Consider the following 25,845-nt stretch of genomic DNA (forward strand, 5'->3'; position numbering starts at 1 on the left):
TCACGTGACGCGAGACAGGGCCGGCTGGGGCTCGTTCCCTCCCTGTCCCGGCGCTGCCATGGCAGCGACGCCCGCCGTGACGTCACCACGGCGCCTGAGGAACGCTCCGCCCCCAAGGGCGGGCAAGGGCGCGATCGGCCCGGAGCTGCCGGGGCGTTCCCATGGCAACGGGCCGGGCGGCGTGGGTGTCCCGGGCCCGCTGCCTGTGGCCTGGGCGTGCCCGTGGGCGTCCCGGGCCCACCGTGTTTCCTGCGGCCTCCCCCTGTCCCACAGCCCGCCCTGCGCCCCACCGACTGTCCCCCGGCCCCGCCGCTGCTCTGCGGCCCCGCCGTGTCCTGCACCCTGGGCTGGCAGGGCCGGCAGCTCCCACCCCCTGGGCTCAGGGAGGTCACTGCGGGGCCACCCGGGCGGGCGTGGGGGCCCACGGCGCGGGGCAGAGCTCAGGCTGTCTTGCTCTGTAACTTTATTCACACAGGGGATGCCCCGCAGCCCCCGTGCTGCCCACGGCTCCGGGGCAGGCAGAGGCTGGGGGCTTGCGGGGGGGTCCAGGGCCCCTCCGGGTGATCACTGGCAGGTGTTGTAAATCTGGACCTGCTGGTTGATGGTGTCCAGCACCTCCCTCATCCTGGCCTCCAGCCCGCCCAGCTGGGCCGCCTTGGCGTCCAGCACCCGCTCGTTCCGCTCGTACGCCTCCTCCAGCGCTGTGGGGACAGGGGGGGACAGAGAGGGACACAGGTCAGCCCGGCCCCCACCACTCCCACCTCCCGAATCGTCACCCTGGCCTCACCTCGCAGTCGCTGCAGCTTGCCCTGGGCATCCTGCAGCAGCCCGGCAGCCTCGTCCCGCAGCCGCTGTGCCCGGCTGCCCGCCTGCTGAGCGCCCTGTGCCCGGTGCTCCACCAGCTCCTGTGCTGTGCGGTACCGGTCCCGCAGCGGCCCCTCCAGCACCTGATGGGCAACAGGGACCATCAGTGGGACCTCCGGGGGACCCTCCACCAGCCCCCTATACGCGCCCCCTGTCACCCACCTGCTTGGCCTCGCCAGCGCGGTCCCGCGCGGTGCTGGCTGCCTCTTGGGCGCGTGTGGCTGCCAGGCTGTTGTTGGCACGTTTCACCTTCAGGGCATCTGTCTGTCCATCCAGGAGCCCGATCTGCCCCATGGCATCTGCCAGCCGCTGCTCTGCGCTCACCGTCTGCACCTGCATCTGGGGAGCAGTGGCACGGGGGACAGGCACGGTCAGAGAGCCCACACAGCGAGGACTGGTCCCTGCCCATTTCTGTGGGGCTGAGGCAGCAGCGATGGGGCCCTTACCGTGCCGAGGGCTCTCTCGCTGTGCTGTATGTCACCGGCAGCACGGTGCAGCGCCTGCTCGGCCATGCCCTGGGCTTGCTGCGCCTCCTCCAGTGCCTGTCTCACTGCCTCGGCCGTGCCGCGCACCCCCTCTGCCCGCGACCTGCAGCCGGGATGGCATGGCCTCAGCGCCAGCCCAGCCTGATAGTTTCCCAGGGGGCTGTGTCCCCATGTCCCCAGGCTCACCTGGCCCGCTGGGCGTCCTGCAGCAGCTGCCCGGCCTGGCGCACATCACCGGCCGTCTGCTCCAGGATGGCATCCACGCTGGCCAGGCTGCGCACCCGTGCCTTGATCTCTTCGGCCAGGCGGTGGATCTGGGCCGGCGCGGCGGGGAGCGACAGCTCCAGCACCCGGCTGGCCACCACCTCAATGCTCTCGGGGTCGGCCCCCTCCTCTGCGGGTGGGAGCCATCAGTGTCGCTCCTCACAGCACCCCGGGACAGAGGGGATGGGTGGACCGAGGGGTGGTGGAGGTCAGGGGTAGCCATGGCGAGGAAATGTGGGGCAGGGCAGGGGATCAGGGGACGGCTATGAGGGGCATGGGATGGTCAGGCTGAGGCAGGGACCATGCAACGCAGTGCAGTGACGGGGTGGTACAGCCCACATGCAGCATAGGGAGCATGCAGTGCAGCGTCAGTGCAGTGTGGTGCCAGGCGCAGAGCCACGCACTGCTGGGTGGGGGCAGCCAGCCCCCTCAGCATGCTGGCACTCACGGCTCAGGAAGGCTTTGACTTGGCTGATGAGCTCCCGCAGCTCCTTGTTCGAGCTCTCCATCCGAGCCCTAGTCTGGTTCGCCTTGTCCAGGGCTGCCTGCGCCTGCAGCCGGGCCTCATCCGCCTTCCCCTTGGCTTCAGCCACCTGGGCAGGGGCAGAGACCCTCAGCATCAGCCCTGAGGGCTGGGGGACACAGCTGTGCCACCTGCTCCCACCAGCGCCCATGTGCCACGCACCTTGTGGGAGAGCTGGGCCACATCGCCGGCAGCCTGCCGCAGCTCCTCCTGGGCATGCCGTGCCCGGTCCAGCGCGCTGTCAGCCGTGGACACAGCCCCGCCACAGCTCAGGCCCCCACAGCGCCGTCCCCCGTCCTCATCCCGGCACCCGGCTCCCCCGCAGGGGCTCTCAGCGCAGAGCACATCCCCCGCCGCACCGCAGACCTGCAAGGCGGCATGGGCTCAGAGCGGCTCCCGGCACCATCCTCCCGGTCCCCTTCCCGTGTTCCACCTTCTCATTGAGCGGATGCAGGCTCAGCGCCTGCGCCCTTGCTGCCAGGTCCATCAGGGCCCGCCGGCTGGCTGCGTTTTGGCGGTTGAAGTCGTCCCGCCGACTGGCCAGCAGCTGCTCGGTGTGGTGCCGGGTGGCCACCGAGGTGCTGATGGGGCTGGGCACGGCGTGGGTGGAGGTGTCCGCCTGGCGCTCAGCCTCCCGTGACTCCTCATGGGACTGGCGGATGCTGTCGTAGGCGCCTAGGGGTGGCGGGGGCACTGTCAGACCCCCAGCCATGGCCCCGCTGCCCCAACCTGGCTCTGTGACATGGCTCACCGAGGAAATTGGAGGTCTTGAGGGTGTGCAGCCGGTGCTCCAGGTCCTGCAGGCTGTGGTTGAGGGCACGGGCACCCCGGTCCACCGCACTCAGCACATGGCTGGCATTGAAGTTGGCATCCTGGGCAGCCGTCAGCTCCCCCTCCAGCCGCGTCAGCCTCTCTGTCGCATCCTCAATTTGCTGCCTGCAAGGGAACAGGGTGACAACCCGCTCCTGGGGACACCCTGGGGAGCTGTGCCCTGCACTGGGTGCTCACCGCAGCCCCTCTGTGGCGTGCGTCAGGTGGGTGGCAGTGGTGGCAGTGGCGTTGCGGGTGGCCACCACGCCACGCACGGTGGCCAGGCTTTCCTCTAGCTGACGGAAGGTGCTCTCAAAGGCGCCGGCAGCCCCGGTGTGCTGCAGGAGGCTGGCCTGCTGCGCCAGCGCTCGGGTGCGGGCAGCCAGGTCCTGCACCACCCGGTCCCAATCCCCGAAACAGGGGTGGCAGGCCTGGCAGGCGGGGAAGGCGCCAGCGAAGCCACGGGCACACTGATCACAGCGGATACCCGATATGCCAGGCCGGCACTCGCAGTGGCCGCTGCTGCGGTGGCACTGGGTGTTGGCGACGCCACGGGGGTCACAGTCGCAGGCTGTGGGGACAGCAGGGTCAGGGCGCCGCAGGGCCCACCACGGACCCCCCGCCGGCACCGGCTCTCACCTCGGCACTGCCGCTGCGGATCGCCCCAGTGGTGCTCCTGGCAGTCAGCGCACGTCCGGCCCCCGAAGCCCGGCCGGCATGAGCATTGCCCCGTGAACTGAAAGACACGTTGTGGCCGAGGCTGGCACTGCCGTGGTGTGTCCCCAGACCCAGCCCAGCACCCCAAGCCCCATCCCCATCCCCATCACACCTGGTTGCAGGCAGGTGTCAGAGCGTGCTGGGGGTGGCAGGCGCAGGGCTGGCAGCCCTGCCCGCTGCCCAGGTTCCAGAAGTTGGGGCTGCAGCGGTCGCAGCTCTGGCCCTCCACGTGGGGCAGGCAGTGGCACTGCCCACTGCGCCCGTCACACTGGCACTGCTGGGGCCCACAGGTGCTGGGGTCAGTGCCCAGCGCATTGCAGGAGCAACCTGGAACCAGAGAGGCGCTGAGTGAGGACAGGGGAGTTGAAAAGGGATGGGGACAGGATGAGGAGAGGGACTGGATTGGCAATGAATTGGGACAGAGATGGGATTGGGGGTGCAGATGGGATGGCGACACTAGCAGGGATGGGATGGGGATGGCAATGGGTGAAGGTGGAGGCAGGATGAAGACAGAGGTTGGGCAGGGACGGGGTGTGGATAGGGTGGAAATGCAATGGGAACAGCATGAGAATCACTGATGGGGATGGGATGGAACAGGAACCGGACAGAGATGGGATGAGGATGGGATGGTGACAGAGCCAGGGTGGCAGTGAGGATGGGATGGAACGGGGACAGGAATGGGCATGAGATGAGTATGTAGAAGGGATGGGAGAAGCTGGGCACAGGGACAATGATGTGGTTGTGGCTACAGTGCCAGGGCCGAGCTGGAGACAGCCCACAGCAGGGCAGGGCTGCAGGGACCCCATGGGCATGGGCAACCGCGGCCCCCGGGGATGTGCTGGGCCCTGGAGACATTTGTCTTGGCACGGCCATGGGTACTCACGCCTGCAGCTGTGCCGCGTGGCATCCCCGTAGTAGCCAGGCTGGCACTCGGCACAGTGCGGCCCCGCTGTGTTGTAGAGGCAGCGCAGGCAGCGCCCTGTGCGCCGGTCACACGCCTCTGGGTCCGTTGCGTCGATGTTATCGTGGCACTGGCAGGGCAGGCAGCGCCCGCCAGGCTGCAGCGGGTCTCCGTAGTAGCCGGGGGCACACTCATCACAGCGGGGACCTGCCGGCACAGAGCGCTGGGCAGTGCCTGGGGACTTGGGGACCACCAAGGGCACTGAGTGCGCAGGGGTGGGCACCCACCTGTGTACCCGGGGCTGCAGTGGCAGACAACCTGCCGGGAACGGGGGTCCTGGTAGCAGGAGGCGGCGAAGTGGCGGGGGCTGCCGGGCCCCTCGGGGCAGGGGCATGGCCGGCAGTGCTGCCCGGAGCCCAGTGCTGGGTTCCCAAAGTGCCCGGCCGCACACCTGCGGGCAGGCGCTCAGCAAGGGCCGAGGCTGCCGGCAGCACCCTGCCCTGCACCAAGCACACACCCCACGTACCTCTGGCACCTCTCACCATCCGTGTGGTCGCGGCAGCGCATGCAGCTGCCCGTCCGGGGGTCACAGTCCTCAGCATGCCCATTGCACTGGCAGGGCCGGCAGGCAGGGAAGCCCCAGTGGCCAGGCTGGCAGCGGTCGCAGCGCGAGCCATGGGCACCCTCACGACAGGAGCACTGCCCTGTGACACTGTCGCAGACGGTGCTCACCGACCCCTCCCTGCTGCACTGGCATGCTGGAAGGCACAACACCCATGGCGTCTGCCTCTGGCACATGGGGAGCATCCCTCCCTGGTTCCCCCAAACCCAGGGTGCCCGGGCTCCTCTCCAGGCCAGGCTGGCACAGCCCCACGGGACTCACCTCGGCACCCGCCAGGCCCGAAGCCAAAGGTTCCTGGGGAGCAGCGGTGACAGCGCCGTCCCACGACGTTGGGTTTGCAGCGGCACTGCCCGCCCTGGGGCCGGCACTCGGCGCTGAGCGAGCCCTGGGGGTCGCACAGGCAGGCTGCGAGCAGAGACTGGGGTGAGCGGCAGCCGTGGGGCGTGGGACGGGGTGTGGGTTTGGGGGGGTCACACTCACGCAGCGCCCCATCGTGCAGGATGGCTGAGAGGCTGTGCAGGAGGCTGGCGCAGGGCTCGGCCACCGGCGAGGGCCCTGCAGTGTGGAAGGGCTGGGCACAGCGGTACTGCTCAAAGGTCTCCCGGCGCTCCATGGAGCCGGGGTCGCCCGCGATGAACATCTCCAGTGAGGAGTAACGGGGTAGGAGCACCAGCTGCGGGGGACGAGTCAATGCAATGTCATACCTGTCTCTCCCCATGTCCACATCCTGCCCCCGTGAAAGGTTGTTGCCCACATCCCACTGCCTGGCTGCTCCTCACCGAATCGATGAGCACACTGGCGGTGGGATCCTGTCGAGTGGCGGCACAGCCCAGCTCCAGGCGGAGGGTGTAGGAGACACCCCGCTCCAGGCAGACAGGCTGGGGCAGCACCATGTACCTGGGTGAGGGGACAAAGCAGAGCACGGGCAGCTGGGTGCCTCCCGTGAGCCTCAGCACAGCCGCGTCCTGGTGACACGCTCACCTGGCACCGGAGGGGAGGCTGGTGGAGAGCTGGTCATCAGCTGGAATGGTGTTTCCACAAGGACTGCTGGCTGAGACAGGGCTGGGGCGCAGCACCCTCACCCTCACCTCCTTCCAAGGCTCCGGGTGCTGCCAGCAGAGAACAGGCTGTGCCAAAAAGCCTCACCATCCAGCACTCCCCACCACCACCTCCCAATCTGACGATCCATCTCGCTGTTGGCTTCACCATCCGGTGCTCACCTGGGGCTCATAGCGGATGATCACGTTGTACTCGGTGGAGAAAGGCACATCACTCACATGAAACTCCACATAGCCGCCCTCCAGCATGCGGGCAAAGCCCGTCCCCGTCCATGAAGCCGGGTGGTCCGTTGGGGGTTCACGCTCCACCACGGAGCCCTGGTGTGAAGGGGAGGGTGTAAAAAGGGACCCCAAAAACTACCTTGGCCTGGAGAGCCTGAAAAGAGCCACCCAGCGCCCTGCTCTGCCTTATGTTCTCCCCGAGGAACAACTTCATCTCCTACCTTATGCAGCCGAGCATCCTCAGCCTCATAGGTGTAGTGGTCCAGGTTGATGTGGTAGAAGCCGGGCTCCACCTGGCCGCACTGCCGTCCCACCACGTGGCTGCGGCACCGGCACTGTCCCGTCTCCATGGCACACCTGGTACCCGGAGGCACTGTCAGACCTGATGCCAGCAGGGACACCCCTCACTCCCTGCGTCCCCACTAAGACTCACAGGTTGTCACGGGCACCTCCCACGTCGCAGTCACACGGCCGGCAGCCGTGGAGGTCGTGGCTCAGCCCCCAGTGCTCAGGCTGCAGAGGGTAAGGTTGTCAGGGAGCGCCTGGCTGCGGTGCCATGGCCCCAGGCATCGTGCATGGCCCTGAGCTCTGTGCACAGGCCCCCTGAGCACCACGCAGAGCTCCCAGAACACCCCCACTCACCAGGCACTGGTCACAACCGTGCCCGGTCACCAGCCGCTTGCAGAAGCAGTCACCACTGACAGGGTCGCACCGGCTGCTCTCAGCCACCGTGCCACGGGGGTCACACCGGCACCCTGCACAGAGAGCCAGTGGTGTCTGGGGGGCCCAGCCACACGCCCGACCCCAGTGGGTGCCTCCCCGGTACTTACGCTGGCAGCCCTGCGGGTTGGCGGCACTGAGGCCAAAGAAGCCGGGTTTGCAGCGGTCGCAGCGGGGACCAGCCACGTGCTCCTTGCAGCGGCACTGCCCCGCAATCAGCCCCCGGGCTGGGTCGTCAGCACTGTCGCACAGCCCCCCGTCCAGAGAGCCCTTGGGGTCGCAGTCACAGGCTGGGGGGGCACAGGCAGGGTCAGTACCCTGACCCCCCAGCCCACCCTGCACCACGCGCCTGCCAGCACCAACCTCGGCACACGGCGGGGTCCCGCAGGTCCTTGCTGGGGTCCTTGTAGTAGAAGGGCTTGCAGAGGTGGCAGCGGCGGCCCATGGTGTTGTGCTGGCAGCCGTCACACACGGCCCCGCTGGTGTTGCCCGTGGCCAGGTAGACGGCCATGTCGAAGTGGCACCGCTGCGAGTGCTCATTGCAGTCACAGCCTGCGGGGACGGTGACATGACATGGCATGCAGAACCCCAACCCAGTACCAAATCTCCCCAGCCCTGGCCCCCGTCCCCCCGGTATACAGCATCCCAACCCCAAACCCCCCCAAACCACAGCCGGCAGCACCCAAACCCCTCCAGCTGGTCTGCAGGATGCCAGCTCCCACCCAAGCACATCCCAGCACCTCCAGCGCAGTGCAGCCTGCCAGTCATGGCACTGGGATCTCTGTGCCAGGAGCCAGTGCCGGTGTGGGGCACTCACGGCGGCAGGCGTTGGTGCTGGAGCCCTCAGCCGGGCGCCAGGGCAGGTCGTGGTAAAAGTCCTCACAGCGCTCGCAGTTCAGCCCCTGCGTATGGTGCTTGCAGACACAGCGCCCGTGCACCTGCCGGGATGTCACGATGAGGGGCTGTGGGGCCAGGCCATCCAGCTACTTGGCTCCAGCATGGCACATGGGGCTGGCTGGCCTTACCATGCCGTCGGTGGTGACGGGGCTCCCACTGAGCGGGGCACACTCAGAAGCGTGCCCATAGCAGAAGCAGTTCCCACGCAGCACCAGCTCGTAGAGTGCGTAGTAGTACTTCTCCCGGATCTCCTGCCGCGTGTCCAGCAGGTTGTCCCCCAGTGTGTGCAGCTTGGTGAGGTTCACCCGCAGGTTGGTGACACGCAGCAGATCTGAGGGATTGGAGAGACCAGTCTTGGCACAGGTTGGCCGGGCTTGTCCATGCACGGCTCAGCTCTGTGCATGGCTATGGGGGCTGTGGGTCATTCACCAGAGCTGGGCACAGCTCGGCTTGTCTGTGCACAGTTGTTCTGGGCTGTGTGTGGCATGGGGTGTCCACGCAGGGCTGCATGCCATCAGACTGGGCACGGCTTTCTATGGCCTGGCTTACTGGCACAGGGCTGTATGTGGTTTGGATCACATGCACGTGGTTGCACGTGGCCAGGGTGGGCTGTGCGTAGCTGCGGTGGTTCGGTTCTCATGCGCATGGTTGTGCAGGGTTGGGGCTCTGCAGGACCCCCCCCAGCAGATGAGGGCTGGGACCTCACCAGTGCAGAACAAGCACCCTGGGCAAGGGCACCTCCCTGGGCATCGGGGCACGCTCCACCGGGGCTGTGCCCGGAGGATGGCTGTGCCGGGCGGGTGCAGCCTGGGGGCCCCGGCAGGATGGGACGGCTCCCCTGGGGACAGCAGCTTTCCAGCAGCCCTGCCCTGCAGATTCCTCCCCTCCTGCTCCCAGGCTAAATTTAGCCCTGGGTGATTAACCCGCTGCATCCTGCACCCAGCCTGACTCCTCTGCCCGTCACTGACCCCATCCCGCACCATGGCTGCTGCTTGGCACTGGGCTCAGCTCTGGCACAGCCATCCCTCTCCGCTTGATCCGATGCAGCCCGACCTTTAGCTGCTCCCACAGGGTGGGGTGCAGGAGAGACCTGAGGCCCCGCTGGCTGGATCTGACCCTGGCCCTGCTGTGGGGCTCAGAGCAGGGAGAGAGCAGCCAAAATAGCTGCACCCAAAATAGAGCAGCCAGGCAGGAGCCCAGGGCGGGCGACTCACTCTGGATGGCAGGGCTGTAGGGGTCCCGGATGGGGATGGCAGGGTCCAGCACCCGGTAGATCACCTGGGGGGGACAGCAAGGTGGTGAGGGGAGAGCAGTGGGGTCCCCTGACCCTCCTAGGGCGCTGCCAGGGCCTCACCTCTCCCTCAGTGGAGGGCTCGATGTCAGAGTAGCGGGACTCGCAGATCACATCATCAATGCGGCGTGGTGGCCCACGGGGGATGTGAGGGAAGGACGTGGCACAGTCATAGGCGAAATAACGGTAGACCTTCCAGCTGCGCCCAAAGTCAGCCGAACGCTCCACCAGCATGGCCGCGGGGCGGAAGGTCTGTGGGACATGCAGGTGGTATGGGGCCAGCCCCACAGGCCCCATCCCATCCTGTCCTTTCCCATCCTGTCCTGTCCCATGACATCTCATCCCGTACCATCCTGTCCCATCTCCATCCCATCCCATCCCAGGTACCCACATGCTGGGACCCACCTTGAAGGTCATGATGAGGTGGGTGAAGTGGAACTCGGCCTCCAGGTCCAGCTGGATGCTGACATGCTCCACGCCTGGGGACAGGACGTGTGACTGCAGGGAGCACCCACTCCGTGGGTCCCCGGGGCTCATCCCCCCCAACCCGGCCATGGTCCAGGGGTGCGGCTGCGGCCGCTGGCTGAGTCACACTTCCTTAGCGTGGGAGGAAGGGAAGGAGAGCCCCCCCGGGACACCCTGCCGCCCCCGCCTGCGGCTCACCATTCTCCGACTGCCACCAGGCTTTCTTGGGGCGGGGGGCGAAGGTGGTGACAACATTCTCGATGCGGTGGCTGTTGGTGTTGGCACGGGCATCGTAGGGTCGCCGCGAGTCACAGATGAAGCACTTCTTCTCCTCCTGCGAGTGGGAGGCTCGGCGGAGTGTGTCCCCAACCCTGTCGTGTCCCCCTGGTCCCCACCCCGTCCCTGTCCCGCTCACCTGGAGGTGGCTGACGATGCAGTAGGGCTGCGGCCGGCGCAGCCCGCAGGTGGAGGTGGCACTCAGGCGGGGGGCTCGTCCCACCAGCAGGTCCCCGGTGGCCGGGTAGCAGCTGCCGCGGGCGCAGACCTGGGGGAAGTCGGGGGCCGGGGCCCCCCCCAGCCCTGCGGGGCAGAGAGCCGCTGAGGGCGCCGGCTGTGGGGGGTCCCGGACCGGGGCTCCCCCCGCGACCGCGCGGGGCCCCTTCCGTGGCCGCCCGGAAACAGGGCGGCGGGCCGGACCCCGGCCCCCCCCGGGCCCCGCCGCTGCTGCGGGGGGGGGCGCGGACTCACCAGCCAGCAGCGGCAGCAGCAGGAGGGCGCCGGGGCTCCGCATCGCGGGGGCGCAACCGGGGCGCAAGAGCCGCGCAAAGAGGGGCGCAAAAAGGGGGCGCTCGGCAGGTGCCGTCCCGTCCCGTCCCGCCGGTTCCCGTTGCCGTCCCGCTCCCTCCCGCTCCCCCCTCCGAGCTGGGCGGCGGGCGCAGCGCTCGGGGCTGCGCGGAAAGCGCGGGGCGGATCCCGGCCGGAGCGGGGAGCGCCGGCCGCGGGCAGGCAGGACGCGGGCAGACACCGGACACGGGCAGCCGCTGGTCAGGGCTTTATTTGCAAACGCGGCCGTGCTACAGGCACCCGCGGAGCGGATGACACCCCCGGGTTGTGGGGACCGGGGAAGGGGCCGCGGGGCAGGACCGGACTCCAGCCCCCGGCCCCGCCGCTGGTCCCTAGCAGGTGGCGTAAGCGTTGGCCCTCTCCCGGATCTCCTCCAGCAGCCCCCAGACCTGCTGCTCCAACGCCTGCAGTCGCGTTGCCTTCGCCGCCATTGCCCGCTCGTTGGCCCCGAAGTGCTGCTCCAGCTCTGTGGGGTGAGGACATGGTCAGGGATCAGCCCCCCGCCATGTCCCCAGCCGAGGTCACCCTTGGGGCGCAATGCGGGATGTGCTCAGGGGGACAAGAGGTGACACGAGGAAGAAATCGTTGCCCCTGAGGGTGGTGAAAGCCTGGCCCAGGTTGCCCAGAGAGGTGGTGGATGCCCCATCCCTGGAGACATCCCAGGCCAGGCTGGACGGGGCTCTGAGCAACCTGAGCTGGTGCAGATGTCCCTGCTCATGGCAGGGATGGGACTGGATGAACTTTGAAGGTCCTTCCAACCCAAACTGTTTTATGATCCTATGATGTGCATGGGGAGGTGGGCACTGAGCAGGGTGGGGATGGCAGGGAATGCCCCTCACCACATGCTCCCTCCCTACCTTCCAGCTTCCTCTTGCTGCTGCTGGCCTTGTCCAGAAGGTCCTGGGCCTCTGCTGTCAGTTGTGTCACACGCTGCAGGGCCCCGCTGGACACCCCAGCAAGCCCGCTCACTCGACCCTTCAGCACCACATAGCGCTGCGTCACCTGTGCCAGATCCTGGTGGCACAAGGACATGGTGAGGTTGAAACCTCCCAGCACCCCATGCCCCCTCTGTGCTGCACTGCGGCCAGGCAGGGCCAGGGCTCACCTGGCTGAGTGTCCCCGAGGCAGCAGTGGCACGCTGCGCCCCGTCCTTGGCTTGCTGGGCTATTCGGCGAGTGTCCCGGCCCCGCTTCTGCAGAGCAGTGACGCGCTGTGCCAGCTCCTGTAGCCGCCGCTGTGCCCGTGACTCCTTCCCCTCCAGCGCCTGCAGCCTGCGCTCTGCCTGGACATGCATGGGCACCGGCTGCCATTGTGCCCACATTGCCAGCCCCACTGCCTCGGCGAAGCCTCAGCACCTGCCCCACACTGTCCATGTCCCCCTGACACAGCCTCGCTGCCCCTGGTGTGCCCACAGCATCGGCTTTGCTCTCCCAGTGTACCCACAGCGCTGACCCCGCTACTCCCAGTGCGCCTGCGGCACCAAAGCCACCATTCCCAGTGCACCCATGGTACTGACTCAGTTACTCCCATGATACCCACAGCATTGACCCCATTGCTTCTAGTGCATCCATGGTATCGACTCCATTACTCCCAGTGCACCCATGGCCCCAACCTCGTTATTCTCCATGCCCCCACAGCACTGACCCCGTTGCCCCCAGCACACCCAAAGCACCATCCCCACTCCCCACCCGCGCCAGCAGCATTGGCTGCAGTCCCCCAGCCCCGACGTGCCAGCAGCCTGAGTGTCCCTCACCTCCTTGGCTCTGCTCTCGGTCACCTGGATGGCATCCCTGGCGCTCCGCAGTGCACTCCTCGCCGCCGTCACCTGTGCCCGCGCCTCCTCCAGCACCCGCTGTGTCCCTGCCAGCTCATCCCTCACGCCCTCTGCTCGCTCCCTGTGGCAGCACGGGCAGCTCCAGCCCCTGCCAGTGCTGGGGGATGGACCCACACTTCCTGCCCACCCTGGCATGTCCCCTGCCACTCACCTGGCGTTCTGTCCCTGCACCAGCAGCCCCTGCACCGTGGCCAGCCCCTGCGCCGTGCTGTTGAGCACCACGTCCACCCCCTCCAGCTGGCCGATGCTCTCCTGCATCTCCTGCAGCAGCTCCCGGATCCGGTGGGGGCTGCTGGGCAGGGAGATGTTCAGCACCTGCCGGGCCACCAGCTCGATGCTGCCCGGGTCAGCTCCCTCCTCTGCGGGGACAGGGGAGTGGGGTGGGCTCAGGGTGGGCACATTGACCCCCGCCATGCCCGTGTGCCCACCCTGAGCCGGTGCTACCTGCCAGGAAGGCCTTGATTCGGCGGATGAAGTCCCGCAGCTGAGCTGTCGCCTTCTCCGAGCGGCTGCGGGCAGCCTGTGACCTCCCCAGCACCTCCTCTGCCCGGCTCCGCGCCCCCTGTGCCAGCTCCTGCACCTCCTGCGTCTGGGGGGCACGGGCCTGAGCAGGGGATATGGGGCAGCCCCAGGGAAGGGGACAGAGTGGGGTGGGCAGGGTGTACAAGGGGACATGCATGGGGACAAGATGGTAACAGAGTGTGCAAAGGGGCGTGGGGGGTGTGCAAGGGGACACGAGGAACGGGGTGTGCAACAGGGTATGAGGGGCCATAGAAGGGGTGCACAAGCGGACATAAATGGGGTGCACAAGGGAGTGCAGCAGTGGCCCAGAGGGACATGCAAGTGGCAGAAGGGGCATGTGTGAAAGGGTGTAACAGGGGCATAAAAGGGGGGACATACTTGGGAACATGGAAAGGGCACAGGTGTGACATGCAAGGGGACATGCAAAGAGGCATGGAAAGGGCACAGTGTGGGACATGGAAAGGGACATCATAGTGGCATGGAAAGGGAATGAGCGGGATGTTCACGGAGGCATGAATGTGGTGCAAAGGGACACAGAAATGGCACAAACGTACCATGCACAGTACAAGGGGACAACAAAAAGTGCCATGGAGCCACCACCCCTACCTTCTGTGCCACAACCCCCAGCTGCCCCAAGGCCACCTCCAGCTGCAGTGAGGTGTTACGGGCGCTGTTCAGGGCTCGAACCGAGATGGGCAGTGCCCCCGTGCACCCCATGCCACCGCAGTGCCGTGTCCCTGCACCGTCCCGGCACAAGGCTCCTCCACAAGGCGCTTCCTTGCAGCTCTGGTCCCCAGGCACCCCACAGATCTGTGGTGATGCCAGTGGTGGAGATGCCAGCTCAACACTGCATGTGGGGAGATCCCCAGCATGGGGGTCTCCTCCCATGAGCCAATTTGCCCCCCCCAGTCCTGCTCTCACCTTCTCATTGATCCCAGTGACACTGAGTCCCATCACCCGTTTCTGTGCCTCCCGCAAGGATTTCCGTGTCGCAGCCATGCCACGGCGGAAAGCATCGCCATGTTGCCGCAGCATCTTCTCGGTAGCCTGCCGCATGGCCTGTGCCCTGTTCAGCTGGCTGGCCGTGCCGTTGGCCACCGCCTCCGCCTGCCGCGAGTTCTCTGCTGACGCCAGGATGCTGCGGTACGCCTCTGAGGATGCTGGTGTCAGGGTGTGGCCACGATGGTTGCCACAGAACTCCCCAATCCTCACCAGATGCTCTTACCGCCAAATCCAGCTGCTGCCACGGTGCTGAGGAGGATTTGGAGGTGGGAGGTGGTTCGGTTGAGGCCTTGCAGCTCGCGGGTCAGCCCGGCTAGCCGGTCACGGTGCCGCACATCTGCCTGTGCCAGCTGATCCAGATGTTGTTCAAGCTCTTGGAGCTGCTTCCAGAAGCCATCCAGCTCCATCCTTTGGGGAGGAAGAGGGGTTTCAAGCCTTTTTGGGTGATAAAACAGGGATCCCCACTCCCAGCTCACCATGCACACTTGCCTGGTGCTGTCCAGCTGCCCGGGCAGCTCGTTGAGGAGGGGGCCACCAGGGCTGCCCCCCTCACCCAGCAGCCGCTCCACGCGCCCCAGGGCCTCCTCTAGCTCCCGCAGGCGGTGGGGGCTGAGCTGGGGTGCAGCTCCCCCCTCCCGCAGCGCCCGTGCCTGTGCCCCCAGGCGCCGCAGCCCATCCCGCAGGCTGCCCAGGGCCAGGTCCCAGCGCCCGAAGCAGGGGTGGCAGGGTGAGCAGCGGGGGAAAGGCTCCTGGTAGCCCCGCTGGCAGCGGTCACAGCGCAGCCCCCCAAAGCCGGGCCGGCATTGGCACTGCCCGCTGGCCGGCTCGCACTGTGGGCTCTCGGCACCCAGCGGCTCACACTCACATGCTGTGGAGACAGGCGGTGGCGCGTCCCAGCCTCCCCAGGGAATCCCGTGTCCCCAGAGTGCCACTATGTCCCCAGCATCCCACCGTACCTCCCCGTATCTCCAGAATCCCACCATGTCCCCAGGGTCTCCTATGTCCCCACAATCCTACTGTGTATTCAGGGTCCTCTGAGTCCTCCATGCCCCAGCATCCCACTGTGTCTCCAAGGTCCCTCGTGTCCCCAGGGTCCCACCATACCCCCAGTATCCCACTACAGCTCCAGGGTCCCCCGCATCTGAAGGGTCCCACCATGTCACCATGACCTCAACATGTCCTCAGGATCTCCTGAGTCCCCCATGTCCCCAGTGTCCCACAGTCTCCCCAGTGCCCCCATGTTCAGAATCTCTCACTATGTCCCCAGGGTCACTTATGTCACCAGGGTCCCAACATGTCTCTAAGGCCCTCCATGTCCCTGGAGTCCCACCATGTACCCAGGTTCCCCCCACACCCCAGGTCCCCAGAGCCCTCGCGCCCCCGGTTCCTGGGACATGCCCCCACCTCGGCACTCCCGCTCAGGGTCTCCCCAGTGATGCTCCTGGCACTGGGAGCAGACACGGCCCCCAAAGCCAGGCTGGCACTGGCACTGCCCCGTCACCTGCAGCAAGAGCAGCATGCTCAGCCAGCGGGTCACCGTGTGCCAGGAGGGCAGTGCAGCCATGCCAGGGTGCTGGGGGGGCTCACCGCATCACAGGAGGGGTGCAGGGCACGTGTGGGGTGGCAGCCACAGGGCTCGCAGCCCCCTGCCCCCCCCAGGCTCCAGAAGTGGGGTGCGCAGCGGTCGCAGCTCTTGCCCAGCACGTTGGGCCGGCAGGTGCAGGTCCCGGTGCCACGGTCACAGGCGCAGGTGCCGGCGGTGCAGTGGGAGGCCAGGGTGCCCTGCGGGTTGCAGCTGCAGCCTGCAGGGGGGTGGGTGGGTATGTGGGACTCAGCCTGTACCCCCCACCCAGGCGATGCCCTCCTGGCACCTGGTCCCAGCACCCCAAATCGCTGGCCTGGTACCAAACCCATGCACCACCCCAACCCTTCTGGATCCCAACACCCCAACCCCAATCCAGGTCCCCTGCCCAGCCCCAACCGCAGGCACAGCCCCAAAACCCCCACCCACCCCCAAACCCTGACCAACCCTCCCACACAACCCCAATCCCCCCACACCCCAAAGCAGCCCCAAGCCTCACCCCCCACCCTGAGCCTTTGCATCACCCCAAACCCACCCACATCCCCAAACCCTCACACATTCCCAGCCCTGGTGCAGCCCCCCCACTCACGCCGGCAGCCGCGCTGCAGGGCATTGCCGTAGTAGCCCAGCTGGCAGTGGGCACAGCGGGGTCCGGTGGTGTGGTACAGGCAGCGCAGGCAGTGCCCCGTGTGGGGGTCGCAGGCCCCTGGGTCGCTGGCGTCGATATTGTTGTTGCACTGGCAGGGCCGGCATGCTCCCCCCTCCATCTCCGGCATCCCAAAGTACCCGGGGGAGCAGCGGTCACAGCGGGGTCCTGTCGGGACAGGGTCCATGGGTGCTGGGAGTCCTGCAGTCCCGGTGCTGGGGGATCCCCACTGCACAGTGTCTGCTCTGCCCCTCACCGGTGTATCCAGGTGCACAGAGGCAGACAATGTGGTGGGTCTCCTCGTCAGCGTGGCAGGCGCTGCCGTGGTAGTGCCGTGTGCCAGGGTAGCCAGGGCAGGGGCAGGGCCGGCACTGCTGCCCCGAGCCCAGCACTGGGTCCCCGTAGTAACCGTCCTGGCACCTGCAAGGACAAGGAGTGAGTGGCCCTGGGGGTCCATTCCATCCCATCCCATCCCATCCCATCCTATCCTCCCATCCCGTCCTGCCTCATCCCACCATCCCGTGTCATCCCATGCCACGCCATGCCATCATATCCCATCTCATCCATCCCATCATATCCTATCTCACTATCCCATCCCACTCCATCCCATCTCACCTCATCATCTCATCTCAGCTCATCTCAGCTTATCCTATCCCATCATCTCACCATCTCATATCTCATAATCTCAGTCTCATGTCATCTCATCCATCTCATCCCATCCCATCCCATCCCATCCCATCCCATCCCATCCCATCCCATGCTGTCTTATCCCCTCCCCATCACCAGGCTCACCTCTCGCAGTGCCGGCCGGCGGTGTGGTCACGGCAGTGCAGGCAGCTGCCTGTCCGGAGGTCACACTCCTCGCTGTGCCCGTTGCACTGGCAGGGCCGGCAGGCAGGGAAGCCCCAGTGGCCGGGCTGGCACTGGTCACACTGCCGGCCCACGGCACCAGGCTGGCACTGGCACTGCCCGCTCACTGCGTCACACAGCTGAGACACTGAACCCTCCAGGGAGCAGGCACAGGCTGCGGGGTGGCACAGGTCAGGTCAGGCACATGGGAGCAGTGACACAGGGACAGACAGACAGACAGACAGATGGGGGACCAGCACCCAGGGCATGCCCAACCCACAGGCTACAGCACAGGAGGATTCTTGTGGGCAGACAGACAGCCGGATGGACAGATGAGTCAGTGCAAGGCAGGGCAGTGCCCATGCCAGGCAGGAACATGGGGTTTGGATGGATGGATGGATGGATGGATGGATGGATGGACGGAGGGGGAACTGGGACCCAGCCCATGGGCTGCAGGACAGCAGGGCTGAGATGGACAGGTGCACAGATGGACAGATAAGTGAACAGGCAGACAGGCAGCAAATGGGGCTCTGACAGCTGAGTGGACAGACAGACAGAAGGGACAGGGCCGCCTGGCAGGCGCAGATCCTGCTACTCACGGCTGCAGCCCAGGGGCCCGAAGCCATAGCTGCCGGGGGCACAGTGGTCACAGCGGCGGCCGATGACGTGGGGCTTGCACTGGCACTGCCCTCCCTGCGCCTGGCACTCGCTGCTGCGGGAGCCCTGTGGGTCGCACTGGCAGGCTGCGGGCAGCAGAGCCAGCGTGGGGCTGGGGCTGTCCTGCCTGCATCCTGCCCACACCCTGTCTGCACCCTGCCATGGGCACAGACCCATCGTGACCCACCGCGCTGGCTCCACCTCGCCCGCTGCCCCCATCACATCCCCTGACCCCGTCTCATCCTGCTGCCCGCAGCATCCCCACTCACACAGGGCCCTGCCGTGCAGCAGTGCCGAGACGCTGCAGACCAGGCGGGTGCAGGCCTGGGCCAGCGGGGATGGGGGGGCCATGCGAAACGCCTCCAGGCACCGGTACCGCTCCAGCTCCTCCCGGCGAGCTGCTCCCTCTGCCCCGTGGAAGCCTGGCAGCTCCAACACCCGTGGCAGGAGCACCAGCTGAACGGGAGGGGAGATGGGGCTGGGGGAGGCACAGCCACCACCCTCCATAGGACCTGGCCCCTGCTCTCAGGACAGATCCATCTGCCCTGGGACAGCCCTGACCCTGCTGGGGGCTTGACCTCCTCAACCCCATCAACAGCCCCAGCTCCCTTGACAACCCCAACCTCATCAACATCCCCAACCCCATCAACATCCCAAGCCTATTGATGCTCCCACCCGAATTGCCAATCCCACAGGCTTCCTTATCCCCATCCCTGGTGACATCCCTAAGGCCAGCCCGAACTCCATCAATGTTCACAGCCCCATTGACATCCCCATCCCCACCCCACACGCCCATGGTCCCGCATCCCTGTCCATCACCCCACCCTTGCTGAGCCCCCAGCATGGGGTGCAGAGGGACTCCGCTCACCGAGTCGATGAGGATGAAGGCACCGGGGTGGCGCTGGGTGACACCGGCCCGTTGAAGCCTCACAGTCACCTCGTAGGGGGTGCTTGGCTCAAAGCAGAAGGGCCGGGACAGCAGCACGTACCTGTGCAGAGGCAGGCATCGGGGCACGGGAACAACAGGGCCATGGGGACAACAGCAGGACCCAACCATCTTCCTTGACCCTGTCCCCATCCCTTGTCCTCCTATGGGGCCATAGGACTGTCCCTGTTTCCATCCCATGCCCATCCCTCAGTTCTGGGAGTGTGGCAGGCATGTCCTTGTACCTGTCCTGTGCTGATCCTTCTCCCCATTCCCACCCCATCTCCATCCTCATCCCATCCCATGCTACCATCATGCAATCCCATCCCACTCTGATCCCATACCATCTCACCCTGATCCCACGCCATGCCATGCCATGCCACGCCACGCCATGCCATGCCACGCCATGCCATCATCCCATCCCATCCCACCCCATGATCCCACCCCGTCCCCACCTCCGGCTGTGGGGCAGGCTCTCCCGGTACATCTGCTCGGAGGGCAGCAGGTTCCCACAGCGAGGGCTGGTGGGCAGTGCCCGGGAGCTGACGCTGACCACAGTCTCCCAGTCCTCGGCCGACTGCAGTGACAGGCGAGGTAGCATCAGGGCCATGTTGTGCCATACCCGCCATGGCCACGACTGTGGCCGTGGACATGCTCACCTCAGGCTCGTAGCGCAGCAGCAGCTCGTAGTCCATGGGGTAGGGCACGTTGTCCACACGGAAGGTCAGGCCAGCCCCGTCGCGTACCCGGGCGAACCCCGAGCCCGTCCATGTCACCATGTGGCCGGTGCCATCCCGCACCACCTCCTCCACGTCCGGCTGGATGGGACAGGGCACAGCTCGGCCCTGGCTCCCTTGGCTCTGCCCCCCGCACCCCACAGCACCCCACCACGCCCCATCCTGCCCCCCTGGGGCTCACCTTGGGGGGCTGCTGGCGGACACGGCGTGAGGGGCCGCGGGGCTGGGGGGTGCGAGGGGGGCTGCGCTGGTGCCGCGAGCGTCCCTTCCGCCCCCCCGGCTCCCCGGGGTCGTACTCCAGGCAGTCCTGGGGTACCTCGGCCCGGATGGCGCCCTGCGGGGACGGGGTCAGGGGACGGGTGGCCATGCATGGGGACAGCCGTGCACAGGGCACAGTGGCAGCCACATGCAGGACAGGGTGACAGCCACACAAGGAGCACAGTGACAGCCATGCATGGAGCATGGTGCACAGTGATAGCCATGCACAAGCCTGGGACTCACTGGGAGCTGGGGGTGGCCGTGGCCATGGCCGGTGGCCTGCTCAGCCTCGTAGGTGTAGTAGTCGAGGGGGGCGCAGAAGAAGCCGGGCTGTACCTGGTCGCACTGCCGCCCCATCAGGTGAGGACGGCAGGGACAAGCCCCATCCTCCATGGAGCACCTGGGGGTGACCACCCTGTCCCTCAGTCTATCCTTCTGTTTGTCTCTGTCCTCACCCATCCCTCTGTCCATCCCTGTCCCCATCCCCCCATCTCTGGGGATGGAGATCCCTCCCTCCATCCCAAGACCCCTCTATCTCCCCAACCCTGTCCCCATCCCTCCACCGATGGCCCCAACCCGCCCTCCCCCCATGCTTGACCCCTAGCCCTGTCCCCACTCCTGCCCCCCCGTCCCCGTGCCCCACCGGTTGCTGTAGGCTCCCCCGAAGTCGCAGGCGCAGGGCCGGCAGCCCCCCACATCGTAGCTCAGGCCCCAGAACTCGGGCTGCAGCAAGAGTGGGGGGGTGTGGGGCATGTGTGTGGCCAGCCCAGCCCTGGGGGGTGCCGTGGGGCTGGGGTGAGTCAGAGCCAGGGAGTGTGGTGTGGGGCTGGCTGTGGGGCTGGCAGGGGCACTCACCACGCACTGACTGCAGGAGCGCCCGGCCACGAAGCGCTTGCAGTAGCAGTCCCCACTGATGGGGTCGCAGGGGGAGCTGCCGGCCACCGTGCCCCGTGGGTCACACCTGCACGCTGCCCCCCCCCACATGCACCCCCACACATGAGGGGCTGCCATGTGGCATCGCAGCCCACGGGCTTCACGGCCCTCCCTCCCCGTCCTGTGTCTTTCCATCCCTCACCTCCCCATCGCCATTGCTACCTCTCAGCCCCTCCATCCCACATCCCTCCTTCATGATTCCTCCATCCACATCCCTCCATCTCTTACCCCTCATCCACATCCCTCTATCTCCATCCCTCCATCCCGCATCCCTCCATCACAATCTCTCCATTTCACAGCACTCCATCCCCATCCCTCCACCATGATCCCTCCATCCCCACCCCTTCATCCCCTTCTCTCCATCCCACATCCCTCCATGGCCATCCATCCATCTACATCCCTCCATCATGATCCCTCTATCATGATCCCTCCATCACAATCCCTCCATCCCCATCCCCATCCCTTCACTCCACATCCTCCCGTGCCCATCGCTGTGTCCCAGCTCACGCTGGCAGCCCTGCGGGTCGCCATGGCTGAGGCCGTAGGCGCCGTGCCGGCACCGGTCACAGCGGGGACCGGCCACGTTCTCCTTGCAGCGGCACTGCCCCGCGATCATGCCCAGCGCCACGTCCGTATGCCCATCGCAGGCACCTCCATCCAGCGAGCCCGCCGGGTCACAGTCACACGCTGCCGAGAGAGAGAGACGGTGGGGACCTGGGGCTGCTGGCACTGGGAGCTGTGGGGCCAGCTCTGGTGGCACTGGGAGCCGTGGGGCTCAGGAAAGCCATGGGGCTGGGGTCTCACGGCACTCACGGGCACAGGCAGTGGGGGCGCGGATGTCGGAGCGGGGGTGCCGGTAGTAGAAGGGCTTGCAGAGGTGGCAGTGGCGGCCCATGGTGTTGTGCTGGCAGCCGTCACACACGGCCCCGCTGGTGTTGCCCGTGGCCAGGTAGACGGCCATGTCGAAGTGGCACCGCTGCGAGTGCTCATTGCAGTCACAGCCTGCGGGGACGGTGACACGACACGGCATGCGGAACCCCAGCTCCCCACCTGGCAGCACCCTCATCCAGAACCTGGGGGTGCAGCTCCTCAATCCCAACCCCTCCAGCCTCAGCCTGCAGAACCCCCATCCCCACATCTCAGCAGGATGCACCCCAACCCCCTCAAATTTCAGCCTGCAGCACCCTGACCCCCCCAAACCCCAGCCCCACATGCCGCATCCCCAACTCCAAAGCACAGCACGTGGGACCTGCAATCCCCAGCCCCAAGCCACAGCCCCGGGATGCTGAACGCCCCCCACACAACATACAGGACCCCCAAATCCCCAAACACAACATGCAGGACACACACTCCCCCAACCCAGCGTATGGGACCCCAAGTCCAGCTTGGTGCTGGCATGAGGCACTCACGGCGGCAGGCGTTGGTGCTGGAGCCCTCAGCCGGGCGCCAGGGCAGGTCGTGGTAGAAGTCCTGGCAGCGCTCGCAGTTCAGCCCCTGCGTGTTGTGCTCGCAGACACAGCGTCCATGGATCTGGGTGGGGAGCACCCAGCTCAGCGTGGCTGCCGGGCCCCAGGGGACACTGTGCCGTGCTGATGGTTGTGTACGCCTCACCATGCTGGGGATGGAGGAGGTTGGGGCACCGGGTGCCGGGGCACAGTGTGCAGCGTGGCCGTGGCAGAAGCAGCTCCCGCGCAGCACCAACTCATCCACGGCATAGTAGTACTTGTGCAGCACCTCCTGCCGCATGTCCAGCAGGTTGTCCCCCAGTGTGTGCAGCTTGGTGAGGTTCACCCGCAGGTTGGTGACACGCAGCAGGTCTGGAGGGTGGTGATAGCACCATCAGCACCCACCCCACCACCCCCCGGCCCCGCAGTCCTGGCACCCCTGGCCACGCACCCTGGATGTGTGGGCTGTATGGATCCACCACGGGGATGGAGGGATCCAGCACCTTGAAGATGACCTGGAAGGAGGAAGTGGTGGGTGAGCCTGTCCCCCTCAAGCCCCTCGGCCCGCCCTGTGTACCACCCCAGCCCCACACACCTCCCCGTGGCTAGAGGGCTCGATCTCGGAGTAGCGCTGGTCACATAGCACCTCGTCCACCAAGCCCGAGGGCTGGCTGGGGACACCCGGGAAGAGCTTGGAGCAGTTGTAGGCGAAGTAGCGATAGACCTTCCAGCTGCGCCCGAAGTCGGCTGAGCGCTCCACCAGCATGGCGGCGGGGCGGAAGGTCTGCAGGACACTCGAGATGGGATGGGGAGCCGGCCTCACAGTCCCTGCGGAGCCATCCCATCCCACCCCATCCCGTCCCATCCCACCCCATCCTATCCCACCCCGTCCCGTCCCATCCCATCCCATTCCACCCTATCCCATCCCATCCCATCCCAGGCACCCATGTGCCAGGACCCACCTTGAACTTCATGATGAGGTGGGTGAAGTGGAACTCGCCCTCCAGGTCCAGGCGGATGCTGACATGCTCCACACCTGGGGGCAGAGAGGTGGGGGCCAAAAACCCCTCAGATCCCACAACCACGCAGCCCCAAGGCACACAGAACACGGGGCAGCCCCGCTGCTGCCCTGGTCTCACCGTTCTCTGACTGCCACCAGGTCCGCTGGCCATGGGGGCCACTCAGGTAGATGACATTCTCGATGCGGTGGCTTTCAGGCAGGGATGGATCCCGCGAGTCGCAGGTGAAGCACTTCTCTGAGTCCTGTGCCAAGGAGTGGCACCATCAGGCACAGGCGGCTGGAGGCTGCACTAGTGCCTGGCTGTGCCGGGGCTGTGCCGGGGCTGTGCCAGGGCTGTGTGGGCTCACCTGGAGGTGGCTGACAATGCAGAACTCCTGGGGCCCAGCCAGCCCACAGGTGGAGGTGGCACTCAGGCGGGGGGCTCGCCCCACCAGCAGGTTCCCGGTGGCCGGGTAGCAGCTGCCGCGGGCGCAGCTGTGGCTTGGGTCGGGCTCCTGCCAGGCCCCCCTCACCAGCACCCCTGCTGCAGAGAGCATGAGGACACGGGCTGGGGGCTGCGCCAGGGCCCCCCTGGGTGCCTCCCACTGCCCCGTGCACCCCAGACGCCTGCCCAGCACCCACCCCACCCCCAGCCATCCCGTCATGTCCCATCTCCGTGTCCCGACCCACTGATGCAGCACGAAGCTCCGTGACCCAGAAAGGTGCTGGCAGCAGCGCCGGGGCCTCGTGACCGGGGGGCAGGGAGCAGGGGGCTGGGCTGCCTGTGCTCCTGGGGGGCCGGGCAGCCCCCGGGGTGCTGACTGGTGCCGGGGAGAGTTGGGAGCCAGGTCAGGCGCTCGTTAATCCTGCCGGGGCTCAGCGCAGGCCGGATTCCTCACTGGGATTTGTGGCCGTCAGGCCCTGGCTGCTGCCGGCCAGGAGCATCGCCATCGCCGCCGCCCCGCTGCCCGGCACCCTCTGCCCCGGGTTGGGTCCAGGGCCACCGCAGCCCCCGCATCGCGGGTACACGGGGTGTCCAGCCACGCACGGTGCCCCGGCGAGGCCAGCGCTTACCCAGTAGGAGAGTGAGTGCCAGGGGGTCCATGGGCAGCCAGGGGCTCTGCCTGGGGGGACACAGAGACGACGCTGTGGCAGGGCGTGGGGTACGGTACGGGGCACAGGGCGGCCAGGGCCTGGCCTCTCCCCACAGTGCACCCACCCAGCTCCGACACGGCAGCGCACCCCAGGGACAGCACGGCGAAGTGAGGCCAGGTGGGGCAGTTGGGTACTAAAGTTCCCTGGGGTGACACCCAGCGCCCACCCCCGCGGCCATGCCCCAGCCCTGCACGGGCCCGGGTGCACAGCCATGCCCTGCACCCCCAAACCCTGCACGAGCTGTGCCGTGCCCATCCTGTGTTGAGTGTCACTGGTGTCCCTGGGGGGTCCCAGTGCCGGGCCAGGGCCAGCCAGGGAGGGGAGCCAGGGGCACTGGAGCCGGCTGGACAAGGGCGTCCCTGGTCCTGCTGTTAAATTTAGGTTGGAGCTGTCTTTTGTGTTTCCTTCTCCCCCGGTACCGCCTGTTCCCAGCCTTGCAAGCACTGGATCAAAGCCTGGCCCCGGCGCTGCCCAAACACATCTTTCCTGTCCCTGCGTGGGAGCCAGCCGGGGCAGGGGGGCTCGGGGCGGCGGGGGGAGCCACAGCTCTGCCCTGCCGCCTGCCCCGCTCGAAGCCGCGCCAAAGTGGCGGGCGAGGCGGTGCAGGGCCACATGCCAGCGAGGGGGTCCCCAAGCCCCACAAACCCCCGGTACCTGGCGTCCTGCGGCGTCCAGCGGGGCCAAGGCCAAGGGTGAGGGCGACGTGGGACCCACTGCCCCCCGGGCTGGGTGTGCAGAAATGAGCCGGGGCGAGGGCGGCAATGGGATGGCGGCGGCCGGCGGCCCCCCTTCCCCGCGCACGATTCTTATTCAAATGGACTGCCCGCTGAAAGGGACGGCGGTCTCCAGGCTACGGGAATGTCACTGCTGATTCCTTCTGCCTGGAGGCCCCCGCTGCCCGCCCGCCCGTGGAGGCCAGACCGGCCAGGCATCGGCAGCGCTGGCACGCCCCGGCCCGCGGGCAGCACGGCGGGCTCCACCGGTGAACAAAAGGGCACCTCGTGGGTCGGCGAGCCAGCGGCGCCGTGTTCCCAGGGCTCCCGGCACAGCACGGCAAGAACGTGCCTGCCGCTGCTTGCGGGGCGGCACAGCAGGATGGGCACCCAACACTGGCATGGCTGCGTGGGGCCCACAGCACCGCTGTTTGCCCCGCTTAGGGATGCCCCGTGGCAGAGGCGCTGGCACGGCTGCAGGGTGGAGCCACACCTGGTGCCTGCTCCACCAGGAGCTCGCATGGGCACAGCCACGATGCCACTGGCTGGGCACATTCCTCCAGAGGGACCCGGCCCTCCCCACTGCCACGGCTCCCCGAGCAAAGTCCAACAGGCGCCAGCCGCGGGAAGTGCACGGCAGGTGTGGAGGGGACCCAGCCCGTCTTTCCCGAGGGACCCCATGGCCCCTTCCTTGTGTGCCGCCTCGTGCTGGCTGCCAGCGCCTGGCCTGTGCCCCGGGGCTGTGCCGTGTGCCATGGGCTGTGCCGTGTCCTGCGGCTCTGCCGTGCCCGGGGCTCCCTGCTGGTGCACCAGCTCCTACCTGTGCCCGTGGGGCCTGGGTGCCGGGCAGGTGGCCATGGCCCAGGTGGGCTGCAGCGTCGGCCAGCTCAGCCCCGCTGGGTTCG

The 25,845-nt window shown here is 67.1% G+C and overlaps 2 protein-coding genes across 2 annotated transcripts; both read right to left on the reverse strand.

Moving 5' to 3' along the window:
* Positions 1-448: 448 nt before the first annotated feature.
* On the reverse strand, positions 449-10,769 carry LAMB2 (laminin subunit beta 2). The gene is made up of 33 exons (XM_065642551.1): positions 10,587-10,769; positions 10,255-10,418; positions 10,038-10,173; positions 9,780-9,853; positions 9,438-9,626; positions 9,298-9,361; positions 8,212-8,414; positions 8,004-8,124; positions 7,550-7,738; positions 7,297-7,476; positions 7,109-7,221; positions 6,900-6,979; positions 6,688-6,823; positions 6,407-6,562; positions 6,168-6,295; positions 5,966-6,083; positions 5,667-5,859; positions 5,448-5,591; positions 5,091-5,322; positions 4,852-5,015; positions 4,547-4,771; positions 3,776-3,990; positions 3,586-3,682; positions 3,145-3,517; positions 2,888-3,072; positions 2,570-2,811; positions 2,299-2,502; positions 2,062-2,206; positions 1,536-1,743; positions 1,311-1,452; positions 1,027-1,203; positions 788-947; positions 449-701 (listed from the first exon to the last, which is right to left on the reverse strand). The coding sequence occupies exons 1-33, from the start codon at positions 10,627-10,629 to the stop codon at positions 565-567; spliced, it is 5,337 nt and encodes a 1,778-aa protein (XP_065498623.1). The 5' UTR covers positions 10,630-10,769; the 3' UTR covers positions 449-564.
* Positions 10,770-10,804: 35 nt separating this feature from the next.
* On the reverse strand, positions 10,805-25,845 carry LOC135993004 (laminin subunit beta-4-like). Its single transcript, XM_065642552.1, has 35 exons — positions 25,761-25,845; positions 24,147-24,196; positions 23,441-23,616; positions 23,212-23,335; positions 23,035-23,108; positions 22,668-22,856; positions 22,524-22,587; positions 22,239-22,444; positions 22,037-22,157; positions 21,441-21,629; positions 21,135-21,314; positions 20,550-20,662; positions 20,338-20,417; positions 19,938-20,094; positions 19,618-19,770; positions 19,359-19,517; positions 19,155-19,276; positions 18,643-18,763; positions 18,044-18,230; positions 17,717-17,860; positions 17,061-17,292; positions 16,525-16,688; positions 16,212-16,436; positions 15,628-15,842; positions 15,445-15,541; positions 14,530-14,908; positions 14,264-14,448; positions 13,960-14,189; positions 13,645-13,848; positions 12,961-13,105; positions 12,668-12,875; positions 12,436-12,577; positions 11,788-11,964; positions 11,540-11,696; positions 10,805-11,148 (listed from the first exon to the last, which is right to left on the reverse strand). The coding sequence occupies exons 1-35, from the start codon at positions 25,796-25,798 to the stop codon at positions 11,015-11,017; spliced, it is 5,541 nt and encodes a 1,846-aa protein (XP_065498624.1). The 5' UTR covers positions 25,799-25,845; the 3' UTR covers positions 10,805-11,014.

Source organism: Caloenas nicobarica, chromosome 11 (assembly GCF_036013445.1).
Source record: "Caloenas nicobarica isolate bCalNic1 chromosome 11, bCalNic1.hap1, whole genome shotgun sequence".
Taxonomy (NCBI): domain Eukaryota; kingdom Metazoa; phylum Chordata; class Aves; order Columbiformes; family Columbidae; genus Caloenas; species Caloenas nicobarica.